Source organism: Lygodium microphyllum, chromosome 5 (genome assembly GCF_053477565.2).
Source record: "Lygodium microphyllum isolate KBCC chromosome 5, Lygodium_microphyllum_v1.1.10, whole genome shotgun sequence".
Lineage (NCBI taxonomy): Eukaryota > Viridiplantae > Streptophyta > Polypodiopsida > Schizaeales > Lygodiaceae > Lygodium > Lygodium microphyllum.
The window spans coordinates 38,577,562-38,605,490 of NC_141139.1; the positions used below are offsets into that span (position 1 = coordinate 38,577,562).

A 27,929-nucleotide genomic window follows, 5' to 3' on the forward strand; every position below is an offset into this window, starting at 1 on the left:
AGTTAGAACCCGATTCATGCCGTTTTAGGGGACTGGAATGGGACTATGCCCTATGGGCAGAGAGGTTGAGTGGCGCATCCCTCTCTTGAATATAAGTTAAGGAACTTGTTTGTTAGGGGCACGGATACTCAATAGGACGATAACTGATTTGCAACCCTCATTTAATGCTAAATCTATCAAACCTAAAAAGCCCTTTTTTAAAAAAAAGGTCCATAGTTGATTCCATCTGCCTTTGTAGGGCTTGGTAGGCCACTAGGCAACCGACGTACAACCTTTGTCCGATGCCCTATCCTCTCTGGGGTGATCACTTGGGCTCCCTTGGTAAGATAACCATCACCTCTACAGTCTTAGTAGGCCACTGGGCAGCCGACGCACACCCTTTGTCCAATGCTCTGGCTACTTTTGGGTGGGACGCCTTGGGGTAAAACAAAAGAAAAAAATCTTGGCTGGCCTTCATTCTCGTGGCACCGTTGTTGGGCCTGAGAGGGGATATTGAGCTAAAAATGTATTAGCTTCAATCTTGTTGCAAAGCTTGAGGCTGAAACTGACTTGAAAGTGTATACACTTTTGTGTTTGTACGTGATTTTTCGATGGCTTTGATACCAAATGTTGGAAATGGAGGAGAGAGAGAGAATGTGTGTGTGAACACAAGACAATGAGCAAGAGTGGGTAGTAGTTCCACACTCAAAAGACGCAAGAGCTAGAATGATAGAATGAAAGTACAATAGGTCTTAAGTAAGTTACACCTCTCCGTAACTCAACTAGAGTTAATTTAACTCTCGAACTAACTCTAGAAGTGGTGGCACAACTTAGTTGTGTTCACACTACAAACCAACTAACTAAAACATTGGGTATTGCTCATAGAATTGGGAAATTTTATTGGCAAATTTTAACAATTTATAATGTTAGTGGTGGAAGCAAGTGTCATTTGTTGTTTCCCCTTCTTCGCTACATGCATCCATTGTTCAGCTTCTTCTACATGCTTTTGCATCTTCATGAGTGCTTCCATCCAAGAGGTTGCCTCATTTTTTGTTTCCTCCTCTTTTTCTTGCAAGTGGTGAACTTCCTCGATTTTGGTGAGTTCTTCAGTATTATTCGGCTGAATCTCACCTTCTTTTAGTTTGGGGGTTATACATGTCCCTGAGCTTTTGAATCTTTTCATCTTATGTTGCAACTTTAGTTCAGAGGGATGTGCATGCAATTTCCAACTTTTTAATAATGCTTGGAGTGTTATTTTGCTCTCTTTTGTTTTTGTTAATATATTTCGTGAGTATTTGGTAAACGTCAACGTGTTCCATTGAGAGAGAGAGAGAGAGAGAGAGAGAGAGAGAGAGAGAGAGATTTAACATCTGCCAAAGGCCTAATCAGCCCATGAGACATATCCATGTAGAAGGGAATACCCTCATGGTATAAGGAAAGTGAAAAGTGTGAAAAATCCTATCTAACATGCAATGGTTGTGTGCCTCATCATCTAGGTGAGCCATTAGTGCATAGAAGTATGTTCATCTGGGGATGTGAGACCATATGTGCGTGAGGTACAAGAATGCCATGTAGATCTAACTCCATCTAGTGAGGATAAGGGAATGTAAGATGCAATAGTCAGGAGAAGGGCTCTCGGAATAGGCTCATGAGTATGTTCTGTGTACAAGGGCTGGTACCACAGGCCAAGTATACCCCATGCTGTTGCTGAATTTGGTTGACCTCTCTCTGGTGTGACTAGAGCCGCCTTTGGCAAGGTGTTGGGTCGTCATGTGATTCTGATCTCATGTGCCCTCTGTAGGGATACCCCTCTTGGTCTCCCTGTCCTTGTGTCTGTATACTCTTGGTCTTGATAAACTCTGTGAAGGGTGTCTGTCATACTTTGTCTGTTGTCCATGCTACTAGTACGGATGCTCTGAGTCTCTAGATCTCCAGTATATAGTGGACAAATATCATTGATTTGGTGTGTTCATCATTGACTGTATAGTTTGCTGCCCCTGGAACAATGTGTGATATCTCTCGTGTTTGGGCATATGCACCACATCTACATAAGAAATGCTCCTCTGCCTCTATAGTTTGCATGTCTTCTCCTTCTTGGGGACTTGTGAGGCTCTACCTGTCTCCATCTCCAGTTGGTGTGATGAAACTCTAAGCTCGCCTATGTTAACTCCCATGGCATGTGGCACACAATGATCCATGTACAAGGGTTTGGTGATGAACCCATCCTCGATGAGGCTTATAAATAGATCTCTGTAGTACTCGATCTTCATGGGAAGAAGGATTGAGGTGCCACCCTGGTCCTATATGTGTCTCTAACATAGGTCTTGCTTGATGATCAATTCCTCTCTGTCCATTGGAGCTGGAAAAAAGATGAGTTGGGGTCATAATGGAAGGGGGGAGGCTCGTCATGTCGATATCATATCTGGCAAGTAGCTGCTCTACCTGGAAGTACCATGAGCTCTCATACCCCTCACAGACCATTTGTTAGGAAGCTGCCAGTGCTCTCCATGGGAACCTCTCACATGTCATGCTCTACAGTCTATAAAAAAGAGAATCTGAAAGAGAGCTTCGATCTCCATGGGTGGCACAACGAACTTTACTGTAAGAGTCTCATGTGGCACTGAGGGTTGTTGCGTATCATCAGTGAGTGATAGGAGAATAATTTGGGGCCATGGATATTATATGCACAACAAATTGGAGCCAATTGTGAAGCAATAAGTAAGAGCAAGCAACAATGGGTGAATCAAGGGTTGTGGAATGTGGTGCATTTGTATCAGCTACTATAAGTGTATGAGACTCGAGAGAGTTTGCATGCATTGGGAGTTGATCATATTCAGTACGAAAGCCTCCCTAGAATAATTTGACTGAATGGACTTTAATGAACATTTTGCTTCATTTATTAAATTTGGGTGTGGGCCAAAGCTTTGGGTTGGTACAGCTAGATTAGTCAATCAGAGGCTGGATAGCTTGATCCTAATATTTACTTTAATTATTCTTTTGGAAAGGTGTTTAAACACTGAGATAAGAGAGATACGAGTGGTAACTCAGCATTAGATTGCACAGGGTATACCATGCTTCCCTTGTTGACTTTTGGAGGAAATTGGAGGATAGTTTTAGATGTAAAAAGATTTCACCCTTTTTGTGGTTATTAGCGCACAAGAGTTTAGCAAATGGTACTTGGCTTGGTTATGGTTGAGACACTGTTCCTTTTGTTACATGTAAGGAGCTGAAGGGAGCACAGAGGCATTGTATTTGGGACTGCCCTAGGGCTCACGAGGTATGGTGGACAGCCCTTAGGATGGTGTTTCACGGCACTACAAAATCTTTGATTGTGACATGTAAGACGATTGCATGGATCACGGAAACAGGCCCAGCATACAAATATGAGGATGTGCAGGGATGATGTTTACCTTGTCTTGGGATAGCTTGTGAGTAGGATTGCCATACATGATTTTTCATAAATAATGTGGACTTGAGAGACTATCTTGGAGGGGAGTTCACAACTAGCATTATTGCTTGGTACATATGGACCACCAGATGCAGCCATGCTATAGCTCTATTGGACATATCCACTATATGCTTGACTTAAGATAAACTCTTCTAGCAAAACCACATATGCTGTAGTATTATAGAGCTTCCGAATAGCTATTTACTGAGATTTGCAATAGGCTTCCACTTTGTTGCATGTTCTTTGTTTTGGAGGTCTCTTACAAGGCTATTTTGTACTTTGCCTTGGGATACTTTGTGTCAAGAGGGGATTTATTAATAGAACATTTCGTTTCTTCAGGAAAAAATAAAGGTAGGGAAAATATGAAAAAGAAAGGCAAGGTGTGTAAAGCAACTTTTCTTCATCATGAGGCCTTTATCTGGTTGCCACCTATAGTCCCATCAGCTATTGCTACTGGTTGTGGCCGTCTCAAGGCTGATCGTGATGTTTACTTTGTAGACGATGTAGTTTTGATGCTAGTGATGCTCTTGTACAGCCAAGTGGTGCTGTTTTGACATTGATAGTGCTTGTTTTCAGATAGGCAATGTTGTCCAGGATGGACAATGCTGTTCTAGAACTGCCAAGTGCTTCTGAATCTAGATTTGTTGAGGTTTGAAGCGTTTTGGAGAGGTCTATTGTGACATATTTTGTTAGATCAGGTTTTTCTGGCAAGGTTTGATTAGCAGAAGATTGGTCTTCCTTTGCCTCTGTGGAATTTCAGCCATTGTGGTTTGGATTTGGTGCTTTTGGTCTTGGTGTGTGAGAATAACTAGAGAAGTAGAAGAGCATGGGCAGATCTGTGAACCATGGTACTGAACCGTGTATTGAGGGTTGAGTTTGGAAAGCCAGTGAGCAAGGCTTTCCAAGCAGCGACAGTTATTGGGGCATCTTTCTTTGTCTTTGCATCTAGGAGCATTCTGGCTGCAATGTTGTATTTATTTTCTTGTTGCAGAGACGATGTTTTTAAGATGAAGTGCTTGCAAGTTAAAGCAAAGGCTGATTTCACCACTGTCCCTTGCAAACCATGGTAGCTACTTGCAAAAAAAGTTGGGGAAAACTTTATGAGGTAGAGGAAGGTGATTGCATCGATTGGCATGGGAGACTGTGCTAGCAAGTTGGGTGCATGGAGATATGGTGAGTAGAAAGAGCAATGAGATGGCATGCAAGCTGCATGATTGCATTAGGCTGGGAAAGGGGATACAAAGAAGAGGAGTGGAGATGCTGCAAGGAGGTAGTGGATGGTGGATAGAGTAGTAGGTGTTGTTGGACAGCAGCTAGTTGTAGAGAGTAGGAGAGGCTAGGTAGAGAAGAGGGATGCGGTTTTTTTGGGGGTTGGGAAAACCGGGGGGGGGGGGGGGGGGGAAACAACACGCATCATGTGGTGGAGACTAGGACAGTAATGGAAGGGAAATCAGATGTGTATGAAGCAACAAAAAATTAGGCCGGAATTACAAAATTATTGGCCAATTTATGTGACTCAATTTTACATTGCAAATGAAGATTATGCCTAATTTGCCAATGTTCTATGAGTTGTGTGTCAACTTTTGCATTGTGCATGGTGGCATGACCAAGTCGACAAGAAGAAGGCTTCTTCAACCTCTTCTACTCAAAATGGGGGCCTTGGATTCTAATTTGGGGAAAGGGGATGTGAGGAAGTGGCATTAAATCTACAGGACGGAGGTCCTAAGGAGTGAGATTCTTTTCATTGGGCACCACCAATTGAACACAAGAAACCCCACCCGTAGCATATTCATTAAAAAGAAAAAGGATATTGTACCCTTTGCTTGAAGTCCAACCATGTTGATGATAAATGTAAATCAAAGTGCTAGGCAATCTGAGGGTAACCAAACCTATGATTCTACTCTTCTTAGGCTTGGACCCCACGTAGAGGTGCCAATGCTAGAGGGGATAACAAACTTATATCTTGAACACAAGGTGCTTGCAACCATCACTAGAGCTCTGCTAGTATGTGGCTCATGGATCACCCCCTAGCCAATGGCTTATGTTATTGTTGAGTGTTTGGTCCACTAGACCATTGCATTTGGCACTCAATCCCTTCTTGTCTCCCTTGAGGAAACTCGTGATGAGTAGGTGGTCCATGCTTGTGGCTGCCATTTGATTTTAGTTCCTCTTGTCTCTTCTGAGGAAACTCATGGTGAGTCCTTGGTCCACATCTATGAGCTGCCATTTGATCTAAGTATGCAGCCCGTGGAGGCTTGCTTGATTCTTCTAGGTGGTGATCTGGCAACTCATTACATGCTAACAAACCGTGACATCTACTTGTAGATAAGGAGTTTGGTGCGAGAACAATTCAATGGCCAAGGTTTAAGGTATTGCCTGAGTTCTCTTCAATAATTGACCAAGGCTCGAATTTGACAATTATAAGCAAGTTTTTACTTGTTCTAGAAGAGTTTTAGAACTTGCTTTTGATCTACTAACTTGGCTAGTTGGGCCAAGCTATCTTCTTTACAAGGACTGCAATTGAAACCAATGATGAGACGAATGGTTAATTGTAATTGAATGCAAAGGCCAGCAAAATGGCCTCTAACATATGTCGCGATTCCTACTACATTGGTTTAAGAGGGCTCTGAGTTTCATGGAGTTCACTATTCTGTTTCCCAAGATCCTTCTAATATTGGGAGCCCACCATGTTAAGTTCAACGAGAGCTCAACATTGGGACATCGGACAGAGACTCTTATTCTTTCAAGAGTTTGATATGCTAATGGTTCTACTATTTCTCACCTAGTTGGTTGTTACTCTAGCTCCGAACTAAGCTTCTCACATATTCTCATGTATTCAAGAAGTCAAGAGATTCAATGGGTGTATTAGACTCACCTACTTACTTTCAGCATGTTGTTTTCCGAAAGCATGGAAGGGTTGTTGATGGCGTCAAGGTTTATGTGTTGCACCCAAGGTTCCACCTCCACTCCATTGCATCCACATTGCATAACTCCAATGCTAAGAGAAGAAGAAGAGAATGTAGAAGAGCTACTCCCAATAGTCCCTAACTCTCTCCCTCACACACTTTCTCACACACTACTGCTTAGGCAACTTGTTACCCTTCAAGCTATGGAAGCAAGAGGGAAAGAAGATTTTGGACAGCAAGAGGTGAAGATGAGCTTCACCCTTTCTCTCTTGTGCACACACACTCTCTCTTCCCCTAACACTCTCAAGCAATGGTGTAAAAGTATGATAGACATGAAGGTAGGAGAGTAGGAACTCAAAAATTGCACACAGAAGAATGAGCTCTCTACTCACTTGTTCACATTATATACACTAGGGTTAGGGTTAACACTTTTTAGTTCAGCACCCTCTACTTTACCATTGACCTGTGACCAATCCTCTTCTTTTGTGCATACTTTAGCTTTTGTAACCAGCCTGTTCACTGGGAAGGGCGGTAGCGTACAACCAAAATATATAAATGCTTTCACCCAATTAACAGTTTCCCACATTACCTGAACTTAAATACACATAATCAAGAAGAAATACAGGAAGCTAGAATGCTCCTGTTGCCACACAGACACCCTGTTGGCCCCTAAGTCAGGCGCCCCTTGCGGTATTTCTTTATTTTTAAAGAGAGAGAGAGTACAATGGGCTGTCTTTCACCTATTCTGGGTGAAATTTGGCAGCATAACAATACAATTACTGACCCAAAACAAGTTGACCAGGAGGGAAAACTTTGCCCAAGTCTGAAACTTCTGGTTGGAGTGCAGAATTGACCATTTCAGTCTGCTGTAATTACTGGTTCAGACCTGTGCCGAAACCTGTTTTCAACTCATACTGTACCCTGCACTGTTCAGCCCACTGTATTTACTGGTTCAGACCTGTTCTGCAACCTATTTTCAGCTCATATTGTTCCCTGTACTGTTCTCCCACATCTGTGCCAAATGCCCCTTGATTCTGGCATCAATTGGGCTCTGAATTAACCTCTGTGAACAGTCCAAAATCTGTACTGATTTAGTGCTGTTTCAGACACTTGCTTGGTGAGGTTACCACCCTCACCTGTCCCTGCTGGGACAGCAAACAATTGCTCCTGTTCCTGGAAAAAGGAGGCTCTTGCCTCATGCAAAAACAACATATTCCCACACAACTGTACGTGAATCAGAAGAAAAACCCTTGATTCTGAAGCATAACCATACTGTCAGAGAGAGAGAGAGAGTAGGGAACAAGCTCAGCCCTCTGTGCATCATAGACAAGGTAGGCAAGCTCCCCAATCTTCTTCATCAACTGTCCTTCTCCAATGAGCCCCTACAAGCCAAAAAACTGCACGCCTGCCCTCTTTAAAGAGGTAAGTGCACCAATTTGTGCCAAATGGCAGCACTGTATGATATTTCCCGTTCTAACCTTCCGGTTTAAAATTCTCCATGCTCGGTGCAGAATTTGACCTCGGCACAGACCAGAGGATTAATCCTCGTGCAAAAACGAAGATAATGACGCGAACATATTCTGAGGTCCAAAAATAGTAACTCCCTAAATTTTAGGAGTTGCTTCCATTGCATCCCACTAGTCTTTTGACCATCTTTGCAGACTATAGATAGATCCAAATTTGTAATGTAGCTCAACTGAAAGTGAATTTCCATTGATGACCCCACATGGACTAATCTCTTGAAGATTTGTCTATCTTCACTTTGAACTAGTCTCTTCCAGGCTAGTTCTTCAACACACTTGTCCATATACACTTTCACAAGTCTCTTCCAGGCTTGTCAATCTACAGTGCCATTAGTCTCTTCCAGACTTGTACTGGACCTTAACTGTCTAGTCTTGACTCACTAGACATTCCTGTCTGTTTCACATACTTGCCATGCAACTCAGGCGTTTAGATTTCAAGAGGGATCCTTCCAAAAAGAAAAACCAAATAAAATATGTAATAAAGAAATCAACAAAAAGGTACTAGTTGTCACACTCTTGTGACACTTATGGACATGGTTAATGTAGAAGTAAATCGAGAGTACCCATAACCTTTTGATCCATTGTGGGTCTTCTAGGGCATCTCTAGGAATGATTTACAATTTTCATGGGAATGAGCTCTACTCTCACTGAATGCCTTTCACAACATGATGAAAATGTCTTTCGCTTGTGAGTAATGGGTTGAAAGTATTACTTGACCACTTTGTTGATGAGTGGTGCCTAAAATAATTACATTGAGCTCTAATTTGGCTCCTTGATTAGTCCTTCTTTGTACTTGATTCAACTTCCAACTTGTCTTCAACATCCTTCCTCCTATGAGGGTTAACGCACCTCATTCTCATTTGCATTTCTTTGGACGTCGCGACTCCATGCACATCCCTCATGACTAGTGGGTTACACTCAAGTCCAAAACTAAGGACCATCACTATCGATTGAGGGGAGGGACATTGTTCATCACTATTGAATGAGTGAGGTCTCGATTCATTGGTTATTGTCTTAATGGAAGGGACATTCTTCACTCTCCTTTTCTCAACTCTAGATCTCGATCCCTTTCCCACACTACATCATGAGCATGGCTATCATTACGTAGTGGAAAGATTCAGCTTTAGCACTTTATTTCCACATTTCATCCTTTAAAGCAATGAAAGGGTCACAACTATGTGGTTCATGAGGGTCTCTCTTTGGTAATGTTGCAACCTTGCTATGTTGTCAGATGGGAGAGGATCGAGGTGCAGCTGAAGTGCAGTAGACAGTGTGAGAGTGAGAGACAGAGTTGAGCACGACACCCAATGCAATAGTACTGAATAGAGTATAAGCTGAAAGTACAAATGATAACCCTTATACCTTAGAGTTATAAGGGGCTGTTCACACCCGAACACAGTAAGTGCCCGTAAGTGTGCACCACAAGCACATACAAAATAGTACACATAATCTGGGGGAAAAAACCTCTCCTACCGAGAGTAAAAAGTGCCCCAGTGTTCTAGTGATCACCCGCACACTCCCATATGAGCGTAGGCGTAAGTAAGGCATGTGAGATACCCAACAAACCCCCCTGGAGTGAAGAGTGATCAAGTGTACAAGGATCATCCGCCACCAAAGGGCGTCAAATTCAAAGCATCGCGAAATGCTTCAAATTTGTCTCGTGGAAGAGCTTTGGTGAAGATGTCTGCCACATTGCTGGTGGTAGGACAGTAGACAAGGCTGATATCACCTGCATGTAGCCTCTCTCTGACAAAGTGGTAGTGAATCTCTATGTGTTTCGTGCGAGCATGAAACACAGGGTTCCGTGCCACTGCAATGGCACTCTGACTGTCAGTATATAAAGGAGTAGGCTCCGTAACAGATACATCCAAATCAGCAAGTAAGCGTCTAAGCCATACGCACTCAACTGCAGTAGTGAAGGCTGCCTTGTACTCAGCTTCACATGACGACGTGGCAACAGTGGATTGTTTCTTGCTAAGCCAAGAAATGCATGACGAGCCAAGAAAGAAACAATTGCCACTAGTGGAGTGACGAGTATCAAAATCACCAGCCCAATCAGAGTCACTGTAAGCATGTAACTGCAGTGGTCCCCCCTTGGCATAAAGCAATCCAAGAGCTCTAGTACCCTGCAAGTAACGAAACACACGCTTCACAGCTTGCCAATGCGACATACGAGGCTGATGCATGTACCTGCTCAAAACTGAAACGGCAAACTGTATGTCTGGCCGAGTGTGGCATAGATAGATGAGACATCCCACTGCTGGAGCATAAGTATGGATATCAAACAAATCACTGTCATCATGTAATGACAGTTTGAGCCCAGGTTCCATGGGTGTACAAACTGGCTTGCAATCCTGTAAGCCAAACTTCTCAAGAAGTTGCCCAATGTACCTTGACTGACATAATCCAATGCCTCTAGCATCATGTACAAACTGGATGCCCAAGTAATAGTGCAAAATACCCAAGTCAGACATGTCAAAAGTTTGCTGTAAATTATTTTTGAATGCTGAAATCTGATCAGCACGTGTTCCAGTGAGCAAAAGGTCGTCTACATATAGACACAAAATCAGCATGGATCCCCCCTCTTTATGTACATAAAGGGTAGACTCAGATGGGCTGTTTACAAACCCCTGACTAAGCAAGAAAGCATCTATCTTTGCGTACCAAGCTCGTGGAGCTTGTTTCAAACCATATAGAGCTTTTTTCAGCTTGCAAACTAAATTTTCTGAGCCTTCAACTGCAAAACCAATGGGCTGCTGTACATACACTTCTTCCTGAAGTTCCCCATGTAAGAATGCAGTCTTTATATCCAGCTGATGCACTTTCCAACCAAAATGTGCAGCCAAGGCAATCATAGACCGAATGGTCGTCATACGGGAGGTAGGAGCAAAGGTCTCCTCATAGTCAATGCCCTTTTTCTGTGCGTAGCCTTTAGCTACCAGCCGTGCCTTGTACTTATCTATGGATCCATCTGCGTTCCTTTTCAATTTGTAGACCCATTTCGTACCAATGGCATGCTTGCCAACTGGCAAAGACACCAAATCCCAAGTATGATTCTTATGAATAGAATCCAATTCAGCTTGCATGGCTGCCATCCAATGCACACTATGTCGTGCATCCTCAAAACATTCAGGCTCCTCATTATCATGAGTACATGCTGCCATAACAAACTCCATGGAATGTGCTGAATCATGCAGTCGAGTACGACCAGCCAAGGGTGTTTCCAAATGACTATCTCTCATAGTCTGCGTGTACCATCTAGGCACCTGTCTTGCTTCCTGACTGTGTACAAGTTCCTGCTGAATTTCAGTTTCAGCAATGTGCTGATTTACTGCATGTTCCATAGGAGCAGCTGGCTGAACATTAGGTTCATTTGCTGAAGTACCAGCTGAATCACCAAATGTGATGGGCAGCAGCCCTTCAAAGACATCACGGGCAGCCTGATATGTATCAAAACCAGCCAAGGATAATTCTGATTTTTCATCAAATACAACATCCCTGCTGACAAAAACCTTCTTGGTCACGGGATCATAGAGTCTGTAGCCTTTGCTTTCGCTGCTATATCCCATAAAGATGCATTTTACAGCCTTGTTGTCCAACTTCTTTCGAAGTACTTGTGGAATATGGGCATATGCAAGACACCCAAAAGTACGGAAGTGGCCAACAGAAGGTTTGCGGCTGTGCCAAGCCTCAAAAGGTGTGACGGTTTTCAAGGCCTTGGTAGGGCATCTGTTCAAAATGTGGCAAGCGCACATGACGGCTTCCATCCAAAAACTATGAGGCAAACTCTTTGCCTTCAGCATACATCTGGCCATCTCCATGAGTGACCGATTTTTCCTCTCTGCTACCCCATTCTGCTGTAGAGTATATGCAGTAGTGTACTGATGGATAATGCCCTTCTGCTGCAAATAAGAATTCAGCATAGAGGACATGTATTCCCCCCCTCGGTCCGAACGGAGAGTCTTAATCTTGCAACCAGACTGAGTTTCCACAAGTGCACTGAAAGCCAAAAATGCATCATACACTTCTGACTTCTTTTTCAAGCAGTAGACCCAGCACAAACGTGTAAAGTCATCAATAAATGTTACAAAATAGTAACAACCACCCAATGACTGTGTCTGCATGGGCCCACAAACATCCGAATGCACAAGCTGCAATCTGGCTGTTGCTCTAAAAGCAACATCACGGGGAAAAGAGAAACGATGCATTTTGCCCAAAATGCAACCCTCGCATAAATGCTCAGGAGGTCTCTCCAAGAGAGGTAATCCATCCAACATCTGAGTACGCTGTAATAGCATCAAGCTGCCATAGTTTACATGCCCCAAACGAGCATGCCATAACTCTGCCTCTAATATAGCAGGAGTAAGAGTGGATGTCAAATATGCAGACTGATCTACCGAAAGAGCATCCAACTCATATAACCCATGACACAAAGAACCTGTCAAGACCAATGTCATGTGTTCCTTGTCACGGACCATGCAACGGTCATCATCAAAGGTGACCTGCAAACCACAACGTGCCATAGAAGAAATGGAAAGCAGATTCTTCTTAATGCCAGGCACATACAAAGCATCCTGTAGGCGGAGAATAGAGCCATCAATGGCTGTAAGCTGAATCTCCCCAATACCACGAACAGGGTATGATGCATTATTAGCACACTGAACAGACTTCCCATCGGGAGGTGCACCAAGAGAAGCAAACAAATCTCTACGAGATGTGATATGCCGTGAAGCACCACTGTCAAAGAACCAAGTGTCAGCATCTTCTGTAGAGCTAAATGCTCTATCAGCCCAAGAGACATCATAACTGCAAGTGTAAAAACAATAGTCCCTGTCTGCAACAAAGGACGCGGACTCACTAGCAGTGGAAGGAGCTGCAGAAACAGACATCCCTGACTCCTTCTTCTTCTCTTTGGCGATGCGCTTCCTGCACTCAGTGATGTAGTGGCCAGGCTTCTTGCAGTAATGGCATTTTCCTTTCTTGGCTTGCGTGCCCCCCTGTTTCTGACTTGTCTGTGAAGTGTTACTACTACCAGAACTCTGCGAAGCATTTTTCCCTTGGCTGTTTTTACCCTTCTGCCTTGACATAAAAGCCTGCTCAGAGGCTATACCATCCACACCACTGTTCCGTCTAGTTTGTTCCTCCTCTAGAAGCAAACTGACAAGCTGAATGAAAGTGATGGGCTCTTTCGAAATCCTCATAGTGAGGTTCAAGGCAGTATGAAAAGCCAAGTAAGAGGGAGGCAGTGAATTCAATGTCGTAGAAATCAGCTGCGCATCTGAGTAGTATTCATCCACATTCATGAGTTGCTCCCGCAAGTCCTGAATTTTGTTGAGATGATCCTGCATAGAATCACCCTCATTCATCTTTAGAGTCTCTAGCTCTTTCTTCAAGAAAGAGATGCGAGTCTCATTCTTTCCTGCAAACATCTGCTCCAATATCAACCAAGCTTCTTGTGAAGAAGCTGCTGAACGAATATGAGGAATGATAGAACGCTGAACTGCCAATGCAATCAGCGACATAGCCTGTGCATCCCGTGTATCCCAAGTTTTCTGAGCTGCAGTTCTTGGGGGAAGTGGCTGCGGCTGAGGTGGAGGGGGCTGAGGTTGCCCTCTTGCACGTCCTCCTGGAGGAGGAGTAGCGGGAGCCACAACTCCCGGTCGTGCTTCCTCTCCACTGACATAATCCCACAAATTTTTTGCCACTAATACATTCTTCATCATGAAAGACCAAAGGGAATAATTGTTCCCATCCAATCGGTCTTCCTTGGACACATAGGTGAATACATCTCCTCCCTGATTTGCCATTATTTCCCAAAAGGCAATAGAGCAATGTCAATGCAGTACGGGCTGGAAATCTGCAAATTTCCAGAAATTGCAGCAAACACAAGTCTGCAATTAATGTGCAAAGGGTACTCTTTCAAAAAACTGTCACTGATGCACGCTTCCCAAGGTGCAATTAGTGCTCAGCAGCACTAAAACATCAAAAGCCCCAAAATTTTGCCACAATCTCTGTCAAAAACAGTCGTTCTGTGACTGTATCAGCAGTTTAAATGCATCTGTCCTCCAAATACACAAAAGCCCCAAAATTTTCTGCCCAAAATTTCTGTCACAAATGTCTGTTACAAAAGCCCCAAAATGTGCATTCAATGTGTCACAGACAGACACAGCACGTTTCCCAATGCTGAAAACTGAACCTGCTGTTCAGCACGTTTCCCAATGCTGAACCTGAACCTGTTGCACGAACTCCTGTGTAAAAGAAAAGTGCAGAATGTTACCTCTGCGTGTTGACGACGGGCACGATTCCCGAGGTAATGACTGCTGGGTACAGTCGGACTGACGCACAGGTACAGGCGTGCAGGTCCAGTGACACGCGCAGGCAGGACTGGGCGCGCGCTGGGCAGAGGAGGCGGCACCCAGGACTGGGTGGTGGAGACAGGTGGCGCGCTGGCAGCTGGAGCTGACGGCACAGGCTAGCTCAGCGCAGGGAGGCTGCGCAGGCAGACTGACAGGCGAAGGGGCACTCTGGGCAGACACAGGGCAGAGGACTCGCTGGGCAGAGGTGGCAGCACGCAGGTACAGGTGGCGCGCTGATTGTTGGAGCTGCACGCTGGGCAGAGGAGTCGTCTGGTGCTGCGCGCTGACAGACTGACAGGCGCAGGCAGGACTAGGCAGGAACAGGCGGCTGGGGCAGAACTGGCGGGGGCTGCAGACTGCAGACAGAAGACTGCTCTGAGCTGAGCTCTGATACCAAATGTCAGATGGGAGAGGATCGAGGTGCAGCTGAAGTGCAGTAGACAGTGTGAGAGTGAGAGACAGAGTTGAGCACGACACCCAATGCAATAGTACTGAATAGAGTATAAGCTGAAAGTACAAATGATAACCCTTATACCTTAGAGTTATAAGGGGCTGTTCACACCCGAACACAGTAAGTGCCCGTAAGTGTGCACCACAAGCACATACAAAATAGTACACATAATCTGGGGGAAAAAACCTCTCCTACCGAGAGTAAAAAGTGCCCCAGTGTCCTAGTGATCACCCGCACACTCCCATATGAGCGTAGGCGTAAGTAAGGCGTGTGAGATACCCAACATATGTGTGTCCCTAGTTGTCCATGTTCGATGGATGGGTCAACTTGTCCCATCTGTCTTGTCCTGTATGTCACATCCGATGGCATTCGATGGAAATTGTCCGACTCTTTCAAAGGGCCTGTTTGTGACCATTTGAGGTTACTTTTGGGGTAAATTGTAGGTGTTTTCTAGACTTCCTCTCTGCAACACACTTTTACATACCCCCTCCTCTTTACTTCAAATTCAAATTTCAAGCTCTTTAACCCCACTCCCTCAAGCTCTCCTTCACCATATCTCCACCCTACCTCCACTTTCAAGTTGTCCATCCGCCATCCTCTCTATCCTCAAGCTCTCAATATGTAAACTCATGGTATAAAGTCTCTAAATTTTCAAAGTGTACTATTTTGAGCTCCAACATTAAGTATAGGCATTAAAATTATGTGTATAATTTCTTTGATTGGACATAGGTCCAAGATTTATGAGTCCAATTAGTATTGTACTAGTATTGGATGGTACTAATTGGATGCCTTCGGACGTGACAACTTAGTGCGGGTCGTTACGGTGTCTCTTTAGTTTTCACATGCCATGCTTGTATTTGAGTCATGGGCTAACTTTGTTCGGATTAGCCAGTTCTGAATTGGTCTAGAGACCTAGATTCTCAGAACTCATATGGTGGCTGCATGTCCTTTCTTTGCACAACTGAGTTTTCTTGGTCCAATCAGGAGTTGGAGAGTATTAATGCTTTCTTCTATTGTGACCAAGTTCTTGGAACTCTATTAGACTACCATGGGGACCCTCAATCTTGACCAGTTTGTAGCTGAGATGCTCCTCCCATTCTTTGTGAGGTACTAGACACCTTTATCATGAAAGTGTTCACCCTTGTTTCAATCTCTTCAACAGTTGGCACCAGTCCTTTTGGCGGAGGAGGAGCAAGCACCCCCTCTCAACATCAAGTCGCTGCCAATGGAAAAGGAGTAAGACCAATGCTCTTGCGGAGTCACTTAAGCATTGGCCTGTAGAGTCACCCACAATGACAAGGTGCTGACTACTCTTGATCGTTGTTTTGATGTCTTCAATAATTGCCACCAGGCCTATTGCCCCGTGTGCTTCATTATATCTCATAGCTCACTTGTGTATAGGTTCCTGCATCTACCCTTTCATTTTCATTGTACATATTTTGAGCATGAGATTCCCATATCTATCCTTTCATTTTTATTCTACTTATTTTGAGCATTCATTTGCTGTGTGAGGAGTTTGTATTTTCTATGCATTTTGTTAGCCCACCTGTCTTTGCATTGGGGAGCAGGTGGCACAGATGCAGCCAAGGTGGGGGCAGCTCAGCAGTCCACGAGCTGGTGAGAAGGATTTTAAGTTTGCAGATGCCTAATGTGCTTGTTACTCTGAAACTTGCATGCAAAAGTGCTTTTCTATTTTATCCCTTCTGCAAGAAGGTATCCCTTTTTCAACTTTTGCTTACTTTGGTTTGTGAACAAATTATGGTGAGATATAGATAGATCTTGCTTTGGCCTACTATCTATTGCAGCAGTCCCAACAAAGTTGTTCCTACAAAAAAGCTCATGCAGGAATTTTTTTTTTTTTGGTGATGGTGTGGAGAAGATTCTTACTTAACATTAGCAGAATGCCGGCATTTGCACATATTAATCACTGCTCTTCAAAGCATGTCCTGGTTCTCAAACTGTAATATGCTCTCATTTGTTAAGAGATCTTAAAAGGTTCTGTCACACTATAAGAACAAATTTGTATGGTTGTTAGTATATGGCTGTCCAGTGCTTTGAATGCAATATATTGTGGAAGTGTTTTTTAGTTCTGAACAATTTAATAGTTCATTCATCATAGTCAATTTGTGATGTAGTTGCCCTATCTTTTGTTCCCAAGTTTTAAGTGGTAAGCTATACTAGGTTGAGACTTACAGGCATTACCAAGTATTGCAATGATGGAAACTTATGCACGACTTCTGTTGGTCGCCCCTCATGCCCTTTTTCGATGTCATGTCAGCGTGAGTGATTTATTAAACTGATGCAAAAGTGATTTGATCGTCATTTCTCTCCTAGAAAGTCATTCACTTATGTACTGGTTGCCAAGCAGGGCATGATGCATAAGTACCACCAAACAATCGGAAAATCTGGGGTCAGTATAACAATTCTTGAGTTGCTGAATTTTCGTCTCTTACCTCTTTACAGGTAACATTTGCAGATTCAGGTTATATTTGTGATGTCAATTGTTATGTTGAAATCTAGGGTGCTAACCTTTGTTCTTTTGAGCACTTGATGAAGAGATGCTCCCAGCCCAGGTGCTCTTATGGATATCATCCTTGTACAAACGTTCACATTTGGAAGTGGAATTTTGGGTTTTCTTTTGGGATGGGGGGTTTTGGAGGGAGGGAGTAGGATGGTGGAGAAGCTACACTGTTGGCTTGTACAGCCACAAGATCCCTTCTAATTGGGGAAAAGTGATCGTGGCTCTCAAACTTTCAAGGGGCTTATTCCTTCTCTCTCATCCTCTTTGAATCTCCTTCGGATTCCCTGAGCAGCCTCTCAAGCAGCAGATGATATTGATTGAAATCACAGTTGCCCAAAATGGTGGTTTGGACCCCCAAAATGGAAATGCTGAAACATGCAAAATATTTTGGAAGGGAAATGTCTTTTGGTTTTTTTTTGGGGAGGTTTTTGAAAAAAGTTTAGTTTTTTTGGAGGGGAAGAGGAGGGGGACTAGTTTTCAGCTTCATTTTTAGCCTTTATTAAAGCCATTTGTAGTGAGAGGATGTATGGAGTCACACAAACATTTCTGTTAACTATGGAGGTTGTAATCTTGCTAGTAACCGGTAGCTAGTAAATACGGAGTGTAATCTGTACATCTAGCAATGTAAACATCTAATTCTGTAAAGGTTAAATTAGTAACTTGTATAGTGTACTATGAGCGCGAGTGCGCACGTGCACACACACACACACACACACCCCCCCCCCCCCCCCCCCCCCCCCCCCCCCCCCCCCCACGCACGCACGCACGCACATGTACAGACACATTTAGCTTTCCACATGCACAGACACATTTAGCTTTATATTTATATTTACCTTTATATGTTTATTTTTTGTTTATATTCATATCTTTGGAGTTCTTGTTTCCCTGTTTCTCCATTTCGGACCAAGGCCAGAACTCTGTTTCACACCTCCAAAACATGCTTCCATTTCCCTGTTTCTGAAAAACTTGGTAACTATGATTGAAATGTCTCTGATAGTCTCAGCTAGTGGAGGCCTTTTCTTTTCAGAAAAAAGAAGACTCTTCTTTTAATGCTACTTGTGATAGGAGCCCAACCCCACCAAGACACCTCAAAAAAAGACCAAAATCTTACACACACACACACAACCTGGAATCCTGATTCCCATGGCCACTTGAAGCTTCTCTCATCCTCATCTACTCAAAAGCACCTTGTACCCATTGCCATCTCTTGTGGAGAGCATGAATGGTCTTTGTCCAAATTCTAGAAAGGGCCTCTTGAGTGGAAACATCTTGAAGGTCAATAGCATGACTGCACCTCACAATCCAAATGATCCAAGCAATGAGACCAGCAATCAGCTACCATGTGCCACAATGCTCTTGAGTCCACTGTGCGTGCGAATAGTCTGAAGTGGGAATCTTCTCAAATGCTCGCCAATAATGAGGAAACGGTGGCTTCCTTGAAAATCCTTGTATCCAAATGTTGATCCTCTGTCTCTCCTGTGCCATGAAAGTCCAACCCAAGGGCTCTCCTTCACAGGCTGTGAGCCCTGGTTATGTGCCATGCTATTATGCTGCTGAAGATTTCCCATCTTGCCACTGTATTGGATGAAATTAAGAGTGGCATTAGCCAAGAGGGAGATATAGTATGTGGAGTGCTGAAGGAAGGCGTCTTAACTTGGTTGCAAGGAAAGCTAGTATTGGTAGGCTGAGTTGGAAAGCCACACTGGTCCAAGACAGAAGTTGGGAAACAGTGAGTGAGTGCTAAAGGAGGATATCTTTAATTAGGTTGGGAGGAAAGTGTCTCAATAGGCGGACTCAGCCATACATCACAATTCTACCCAAATTAGGGTACAAGTACTAGGAGCCCCCAATCAATTTATTAAGAAGCATTACCATCTCTAACCATCCTTTTGATGCTAAGAAGTGTTTCACAACAAGGGATGGCATTGACATAAGGAAATCCAACTTGTGTTGGAATCATGGATGCCCCATTTGTGGCCAGAGGTTAGATATGCCTTGGAGATAGCACAAAGAAGACTGTTGAAAGATGGAGAAAGCAATGCAAAGCAGAAAAACTTAATAGTCACGCAAAGCATTGCACCAAAAAAAGAAAGAAAGCAAACATCAATGGAAAAGGCATTGTAAGGCAACACGAAAGAAAGAGATCATGTAAGTATTGCTGTGCATGACTTTGACTTTCCCAAGTACATGTCTAGCTCTCTCCCTTTCTTTCAATAAGGAACAACTACAGTAGTACCTAGATAGCTGTAGTACCAGCCAAAGCATATAGGCCTTGAAAAAACAGTCAATAGTCGTTAACCATATACGATAACTAGAAGGGCTGCCACACAATGTCAAAAGTAGCAAAATTTAGCTCTAGTGGACATGTCTTTAACCATGTGCCGTATCTAGAAGGGTCATATGACATTTCCATATCATCAATGGCAAGTTCCCAAAAGGAGATGAAACATGACAGAGGACATGCAAAAGAACTCCTCACGTGATATGATACATGCTGCCTCTCAAACACAACTTACCCAGTGAACTAGGATAAAGTTCCCGCACTGAGAAGATCACAAAGGTTGGAGTGTCCACATTGGCTGTCTCCTCTTTAGGGCATGTACTGGGCTACACTTCATTGGACAAAGCCTCCAATGGTCCCCTTTCTTGGTAGGACTATCTTTATTAAGTAAGGCCCCCTCTTAACAGAGCGTAACAATGATTCTTCTTTTTCTTCTTGTCATCTGTCTTAGCAATGGGAGGCTTGCAAGTGCACTACACTCCTCACTTCCAACATTCCTTGCATATACAACTTTTTTATGAGAATAAAGGCACCACCCTTGCATAGGTGGAAGGAGTTTTCCAGCAGTAGTATAAGTAAAAAAAGAAAAGAGAGGGAAAGCATGTGTGAAAGTTGGTCTGCAGATGGACTTTTTATGCTTCATGAAAATGTTCTTCCGATTAGATAGCTTGGGCTAAACTCCACAGGGTTTGAACAATGCAGATACCATGGGAAGGTGAAACAACTTCTATACGACATAGCAAAAATTATTATTACTATGAAAGTCAAGAGAGGGGAGCACCGTCTGTTCCGTCTTGCAGAAAACCTATGTTTAAACCTTATTTTGTTTTTACCTGAAGTCATGCTTGTCAGGAAGGAACTAAAGGTACGAGCTAAGCTCCATCAAAATGATATTGCTTTTACTGATTATTCTTTGTAGCATGAAATTTAAGCTTTCAAGGTTTCAGGGAGCGACAACGGAGTTCTCAGAAACCTTAAACAGAGCAATGATTATAAATCTAGCTTTCACTATTAAGACACGTGGTATTGCTGAGTTTGAGCAGCTGGTCCTTTTGCCACCAGCCATTGAACAGATACTTGCAAACAGTTCACACAGCTGGTCAGAAAAAACATTACGCCATTTTCCTCCTTTGCTACGAGAACTTCTTGCATCCAGGCCAGATAAACGACAACAAATCATTCAAGGATGGCAGCAGGTTCTTAATGTTGTTCAAGCTGTTCAAGATTTTAAGAAAACTCATGCATACGGTGTCACTGCATTCTGTTTTCTTACTTATATGTTGCTGGCAGGCTGAAGCTACTATGCTGATTCAATGCCGTCCGTTATTATCTCCCTCAGCAGAACCATCGCGTCTTTTAAATTATGTTCATAACATGCTTCCTATTCAGCATCGGCAGTATCTCTGTGCAGCTGCATGGATATTGTTAGACAAACAACATTCAGAAAGTATTGCTATAGCAAACTTGGTATGTCTTTTTGTAGCACTGAAATATCAGATTGCCGTTTATTGACGTCTTTCTGTAAAATTGACTGCTGTTTTAGTTACCAACAGGGTTGGATGTTGAAGGAACTATCCCCAGAGGAGGTCACAGCAAATGTCTATGCTATGGTTGACGTCCTCTTGATCAATGCACATTACAGATCGGCACAGGTAATGTGATGGCTACAGTATGGCTGGCTACTTGAAATGACTACAATAGACTGCACAACAGCAAACAGCTCTAAATTTTTATATCTTTGTAGGAGGGACTTTTTCGAACAACTAGCACTCTAGCACTATTAGTTTGGAGTCATGAACTTCTGCCTTTTGACATCCTTCTCTTAGCTCTTGCTGATCGTGATGATGATCCTCTTGCATTAAGAATAATGGTATGTATTCCAAGTCTGCCATTTGTCTAGAAGGATGCTGTATTTGGGGTGGTATTTATTGCTGTGTGCTTTATGTGTATTGAATTGTTGAAGAATTTAGCATATTAAAGGGATGTTTAAAGTGGTGCTACTTGGGCAAGGTAATTACTAATGAGGGGCTGCAGGTTGCAGCTGAGGCCCTGAGGTGACATATATGCTGTTTGATGCTTTTGGTGCATACAAGGTGATGAGTTCTTTTCTTCTTTTTGGTTTTTGGGCAGGTTTATCTACTTTTGGAGTCCAAAGAATTCCAACAGAGGGTAGGAAGTTATTGCTTAAACCGCGGACAACAAGAACATTGGCTTAACTCTGGACCTTTCCAACGTTCTGATCCACAGCAAGCTCTTGGTGGCCACTTGATTGGAAAAGACAGGTTCAACAGTGAATATTCCAAGTGCATTGCTCATATTCAATAACTATTCACTCAAAACATCCATGGGCCTAAAATGAAATAAGGTAGTATCACTAGAATAGCATAACTTCAATGCAGAAAAGTAAGTATATTATGCATCTCAATTCATGATGATTAAATTACCAAGTTAGGAGTTGAAGTCCCATATTTCTCCTACCATGATATGAGTTGCAACTGTGTGCCCTTGAGTAATGCAGTTGGCTGTCCAAATAGCTGACTGCCATTGCAGAAAAGGAGCAACTCTTCAAGCTTTGCCATGAGCTCTAAGTTATCACCCGCAAAACTTTCAATGTTTTCTATCCATCCTGCTTCCAGCTCTTGATTCACAAACTGCTCTTCACTCCTCTAGGATGGATGCAATATGTGGGCAACTGCATGAAAGGGCTATGAAACAAATCCCAACAGTTGTTCCATGTTCACCTTATTGCTTCAAGTCTACAGAAACTCCAAAAGCATTCTAAGTTAAAACATGTATCAAACACATGCTTTAAATTATGAAATTGAATTATCAAGTGCCTGTCGGTAGACATATAGGTGCATGTATTAAGGGCTTCACCAATCTTGTCCATAAACTCATACATACAGAAGTCCAAGTGTGCTGCTCTCCATATCTGTAATATGAAGGACACCATAGACAGGTTGCAATGCCTTCAAAAGTGGTCGGCATCAATCCACCAATCATTCCCTAATACAATGTGCACAATTGCAAGAGACTTTTGTCTTTTCTCTATCTTCCCATTCAGCCCATTCGCAACTAACCATAGTATGTAGGAGTTCTTGGTGTACTCTGATCAAGCTCTCCACAACAATGAACATATATAAAAATTAAGTCTAGATTGGCTTTAGGAGCTCCAAGTCACTATTTGCTATGTATATGCTTAGGACCTTTATTCTTTCCATGACAAAATTGACCATGCTTGTTGCAATTCGAAAAATCTTGGATACCCAAGGTGAGTCCCCAATGTCCTCAATCACCAAATCCAAGCAGTGTGTTGCACAAGTAGTCCAAACAATCTTTGAGAATTCATCTTCTAGTGTCTTGCCTATTGAGAGAGAGTCCGAGCGATTTTCAATCACCACGTGCACAACAGTCTTTGGACCCATCTCCTAGATAGCCTCACGAATGTGATGTATGATAAATTTACTTGCGAGCACTATGCTTGCCACTAATGCATCATGACCCGAATAAGCATGGTTCCTTTGCAAGTGGAGACAAGGACGTTGTAGACGTTCTGTCTATGTACTTCTAACCATACTTTACCCTTGTGCCCAAAAGAGGCTCCAACTTTGTAGTTACAATTGCCTTGTCTTTTTGAAGTTCAATAGTGCGAAGAGCTTCATAGGAAGGTCCATCCTATTCACATCCTATATGAGAGATTGCTTGCATAACTCTCTTCCAATGAGTTGTGCGCACAATGTTGAAAGACAAGGCACATTGAATGAACAGCTTGATCAACTCCCTTGTGGTCTTCTTCATTGCTTGCTTTTGAAACCCAGCTTTTACACTTTGCCTTCGCAAGAAAGGAAGGGTTTTTTCTCTTGTATTGCATTATGCGAACTCTCACTTGCAACTTTATTGTTACTACCTTCACCTCCTCTAAAGCTCGAGCCTTGACCTTGCATTTTACCTGGCTCTATGCCAGTGTCAAGGGAAGGATCCTTTAGATGTTTAAGGTCTTCCCTTGCATCCAAATCTACCTGTAGCTACGTAGCCTCCCAACCCTTGAGTGGCTCATACATATTCGGGAGCTGCTGAGGATTTGTCTATTCCAAAGCCCTTCATGTGGGTGAGATGTACCTTGAATCTAGTTAGAGGCCAACATACTTAATGGCACAATATTTGCACACCCACTTGGATGTGCCAAAACCTGCAAACTTTTCAAACAAGATTGTATGGCTCCAAAGGTTATCGGACTTTTGAGGCATGGTGATCTTGTAAGTTGGCAAGTTGCCGTTGTAATCTGCAGCAAATTACAACATAAAACAACATATTTTGCGTGTGAGAGAGAGAGAGAGAGATGAAATGATATATTAATGTCTACAAAAGGCCAAAATGACCTATGAGACCATGAGTTACAATCATGTGTATGATGGTACAACTGTCCGGGCAAAATACGTAGCACAAGCAGAATAAGAAAGAAAACTAACTATGGCTATGTGTAAAACATAGAGCTCTATCTAGTAACAATGAGCTCCAAAATGGTACAATCTCATGTGGGTATGGAGGGCCTAGCTCTAGCCCGAGCAATAATCCCCTATATCCGCCTATGAAGGTGTCATCGGTGTCTGTGTCGAGGCCTAGGACGTTTGGATCGGCTAAGCTGAATGGCTCGATCACTCAGTACTCCTTGTCTGTGTGTGGATTGTGGTGGTGAGAGAGGCTCTCGTGTGGACTGTGGCTGTAGTTGTATTGAAGTTTTCTGAGTCTCCTTTGCAAAGAAGTCTGTGAGTTGCCTCTGTGAAGGGCCTCAGTGTCTTGGAGCAGCTGTACTCTTGAGGCGCATGTCAGGAAGCCGTCGTATCTCGAGAAGAAAGAGGCCAAGGTATCGCTGATCGGTAAAATCCATGACTCTGGATAGTGGTCCAAATCCGTCTCTAAAGAGACAATGGATACGACCATGGACCTCATAATACGTTGGGCAACGACAGATATAATGCTCCTCTGTCTTTGGTTCTAATTGGCATATCTCGCATACACGCTCCTTTGGTGGGATGGATCTATATCTGCCAGTCTCAATTTCTAGCTGATGTGAGGAGGTGCGCAACTAGCCAATAATACATATGATCCCATGGGAAAGGTGGGTGTCCATGTATCTCAGGCGAACAATAAATCCATCATTTGTGGTATGAAGGAAATGCTTGCGGTAGAAAGCCATCTTTGTCCCTAGCTCCTGCTCTGGCATCAACCATGTTTGCATGATATCCAACTAGAGATTTCTGATGTAACGAGTATGCACGTGTCAAATGGTATTGATGTGGCTTTTCTCGACCAGCATATAGGGCATGGGGATGATAAAGATTTGGTGGAATTGGATGGTGACTCTTTGGCTGAGGATTTTGGGCAGTTGATGGATGGGGATGAGATGGGAAAATGCCGTAAGATGTCGGTTTATGAACTGGTTTTATGTGCTTCGAGTTTGCCTCATCAACATGTTCATGTTTCTTGCTCATAGATTGATGGGTCTCTTGAGTTTAAGCTTGCCATTGCCAACAATCTTTTGTCGGATTATGTTCATGCCAAAGAGGGTAAAGTGACCTCTTTTACCGGAAGGGGATTACTAGGATTTGTGCTTAGCTGCCATCTTTTATTTTATTGGAAGGACTCCTTTGATTGGTAGGATTCGTGCTTGGCTGCAGTCCATGCTTGTTAGTGTTGATGCGCATCAAGATGATGTTTTAGGGCAAGTGCAGGCCCCTCTCGTTGAAGAGATTTATGATGGACCGAGAGGGTTTTTGATGACCTTTTTGGTACCGAAAATGTGCGTGCTCGCATTGTGCAACGTATTCCTTTGCTCATGGATGGTCAACTAGTACATATGATCCTATGGAGGCCTATGGCCGACTTTCAGAAGGTGCTTAGGCAGGCATGCCTAATTTGGGTGGAGATGGTTGATTTTCTTGCACATCTTTGGTGACTTCTTCCTTTGGTTTTAAGAACCCTTGGTGAGATGTTGATGGAGCCCTAATTGGTCTCCTACAATAGGAATAGGGCTTGTATGCTTTGGGACACAGGGAAACTTAGGCCAACCAAAATTCGTTTTGAGGTCCCTGGGTTGCAAATGTTGGTTTTTGAGCTTAAACGGGACACATTTGCTGGATACTGTTTTAGATGTGGCCAATTGGGCCATTCTATTTTCGAATGTGATAGAAGCCCTGAGGTATTGTAGCATTCTTTGGATCTTGACACGGATATCATAGTTGCCTCTGTACGACGTATGGTATTGTCCATACGGTATGATTCGTACAATACATATGCGTACGAATTCGTACGTTTCCTGCACCCTGCCTTTACTCCTGCGCGTTCCGCCTACCTGCGTGACACTATTTGAGGGGGTTGAAAGCATTGGATACCCCATCCCACCCCCTTTTCTAGCCATGCACCACCCCCCACCCCAAAACCTGCCCCTTTAGATTTCTTCCAGTTGGGAGTTCTCTCTTTGATCGTTGTACCCTCTTTGACTGCTTGAACTTTGACCCTTCTCTCATCTACAAAAGGTGCTTCTCTCCTCCATGCTTCCACACCAATTCAGCAAGCACTTACCATTCTCATCTTCCTCTCTTGGATCTTGATTCTTGAATGGACTTGTGATTTGTCATTCTCGAATCTCACCTTCCATCCCCTCTTTTCCGCACCCTATGGAAGTTTTTGCCATTCTTAAATCTTATCTCCCATCCCCTCTATCTCGCACCCTATCAAAGCATTTGCCATTCTCATCTCCCATCCTCTCTCTCTCTCACTCTTGCTCTTTCAATTTTACCCCAACCCTCAGGCCTCTCGAGTCTCCCTCCCTTTCAACTTTTAAGACTCAAGTTTCAAGAGTCAAGACTCAAGCATCTCTCTCTCTCTCTCTCTCTCTCTCTCTCTCTCTCTCTCTCTCGCCTCTTTATCCATCATCGGCACCATGACTCGTGAGAAGCACGAGGCCTTCAATTTGCATGTGATTCATATGGAGAGGGATTTTGAGGGACACAAAGAAGTCCAACTCCCACCATTGGACATGTAAGTATTGTGGAAAGCGCTATACAAGTGGTGCAACTCAGCTTCTCCAACATCTTTCCAAGATGGGGGGGCAATTTGCTCCATGCAAGGAGATCCCTCAAAACATTGCGGAGGAGATTCTTCCCAAAATGAGAGGGGGATCCACAAGAGGAGGAGGAAGTGGCTTATCATCACCAACTCCTATGCCTACTAACAAGAAAGCATGCAATGTGGGCGCTTTAACCGATGCGGGAGAGGCCTCTACCATTGGTGGTGGGGGCACCACATCTGTATCCGGCTTCGGTAAAAGACAAAGAGGGGAGGCTCATGCAGTGCCGGAGAGACAATCCTCTCTCTCTCGAGCTCCCGGTCATGTGCGTAGATCGGTTGCCTTTCTTAGAGAAAGGAAATGGGTTGTAGACATTGAAATTGCATGTGCGGTGATTGAGTGCAATCTTGCGTTCAATGTCCTAAAGCAAGAGCAATAGAACAAGATGGTAAAAGCCATTGTCAATGTGGGTCCATGTGAAGGATGGACCAGTGTTACATACAATGACATGAGGATGAAAAAGATTGATGAAGAGAAGGAGAGGATTGATGGAGCCCTTGATTCTATTTGGGCTGCATGGATAAAATATGGTTGCTCCATTCTCACCGACGGATGGAGTGATTGTAAGAAACGGGGAATCATCAACATTCTCGTCTTATGTCCACTCGGCACTTACTTTTTGCGGGCCGTAGATACTGTCAAGAGGGGGAGAAAAACGACGGGCGCATTCATCTACCGCCACATTTGACAAGCTATCATTGAGGTATACATTGCAATTTACCTTTTAAATTTGTTTCACTTTATTTCATTATGATAATATCATAATTTATAATTGAAATTTGATTTATGCATAACTATCTATCTCCCTATTGTAATAATTAATTTCTCTCTAGTATCTATGATCTATCTTGATTCTCTCTTTTCCCCTGTGCCGTAAGGCCCCCAACCCCCGAGCCCCATCTCTCTTCATTCTTGTATCTTGAAAGTTGAAAGTTGAAAGTTAAAACTTGAAAGGCTCAAGTTTAAACTCTCTCTAGACTCTTTCTCTCTCTAACCTCCAATTTCCAAGTATTGTTAGTAATAAGTATACTTATTTGTAATTTGTAAATTGTGGTTGTAGGTGGGCCCCTCAAATGTGGTGCAAGTTGTTACTGACAATGCATCGAATTGTCGGCGCATGGGCCGTTTGCTTGAGGCCAAGTTCCCTACAATTGTGTGGACTGTATGTGCAAGTCATTGTTTGGACTTGCTCATGGAGGACATTGGGAAGCTTAAGTGGGTGTAAAGGGTGTTCCGTAAAGCTACATCAATTGTCACATTCTTCATGGTAAAGGTAAAGGTGCTTGTGATGTATCGTGAGCATAGCACACTGGAGTTGAAGAAGCCTTCTTCAAC

At 43.3% G+C, this 27,929-nt stretch overlaps 1 protein-coding gene across 2 annotated transcripts in view; it reads left to right on the plus strand.

Annotated features, from left to right (window-relative positions):
• LOC148035705 (mediator of RNA polymerase II transcription subunit) overlaps positions 1-27,929 on the plus strand; it is a 192,920-nt gene that overhangs the window by 105,665 nt on the left and 59,326 nt on the right. For both annotated transcript variants that reach the window (XR_015690864.1, XM_087677714.1), the window contains exons 9-16: positions 16,859-16,942; positions 17,032-17,126; positions 20,168-20,330; positions 20,413-20,661; positions 20,756-20,932; positions 21,019-21,117; positions 21,210-21,335; positions 21,596-21,747. Coding sequence is in view for 1 of the 2 variants with exons in the window: in XM_087677714.1 (XP_087533840.1) it covers positions 16,859-16,942; positions 17,032-17,126; positions 20,168-20,330; positions 20,413-20,661; positions 20,756-20,932; positions 21,019-21,117; positions 21,210-21,335; positions 21,596-21,747 (1,145 nt within the window). In the remaining variant the exon portion in view is untranslated. The remainder of the gene's footprint in view (positions 1-16,858; positions 16,943-17,031; positions 17,127-20,167; positions 20,331-20,412; positions 20,662-20,755; positions 20,933-21,018; positions 21,118-21,209; positions 21,336-21,595; positions 21,748-27,929) is intronic.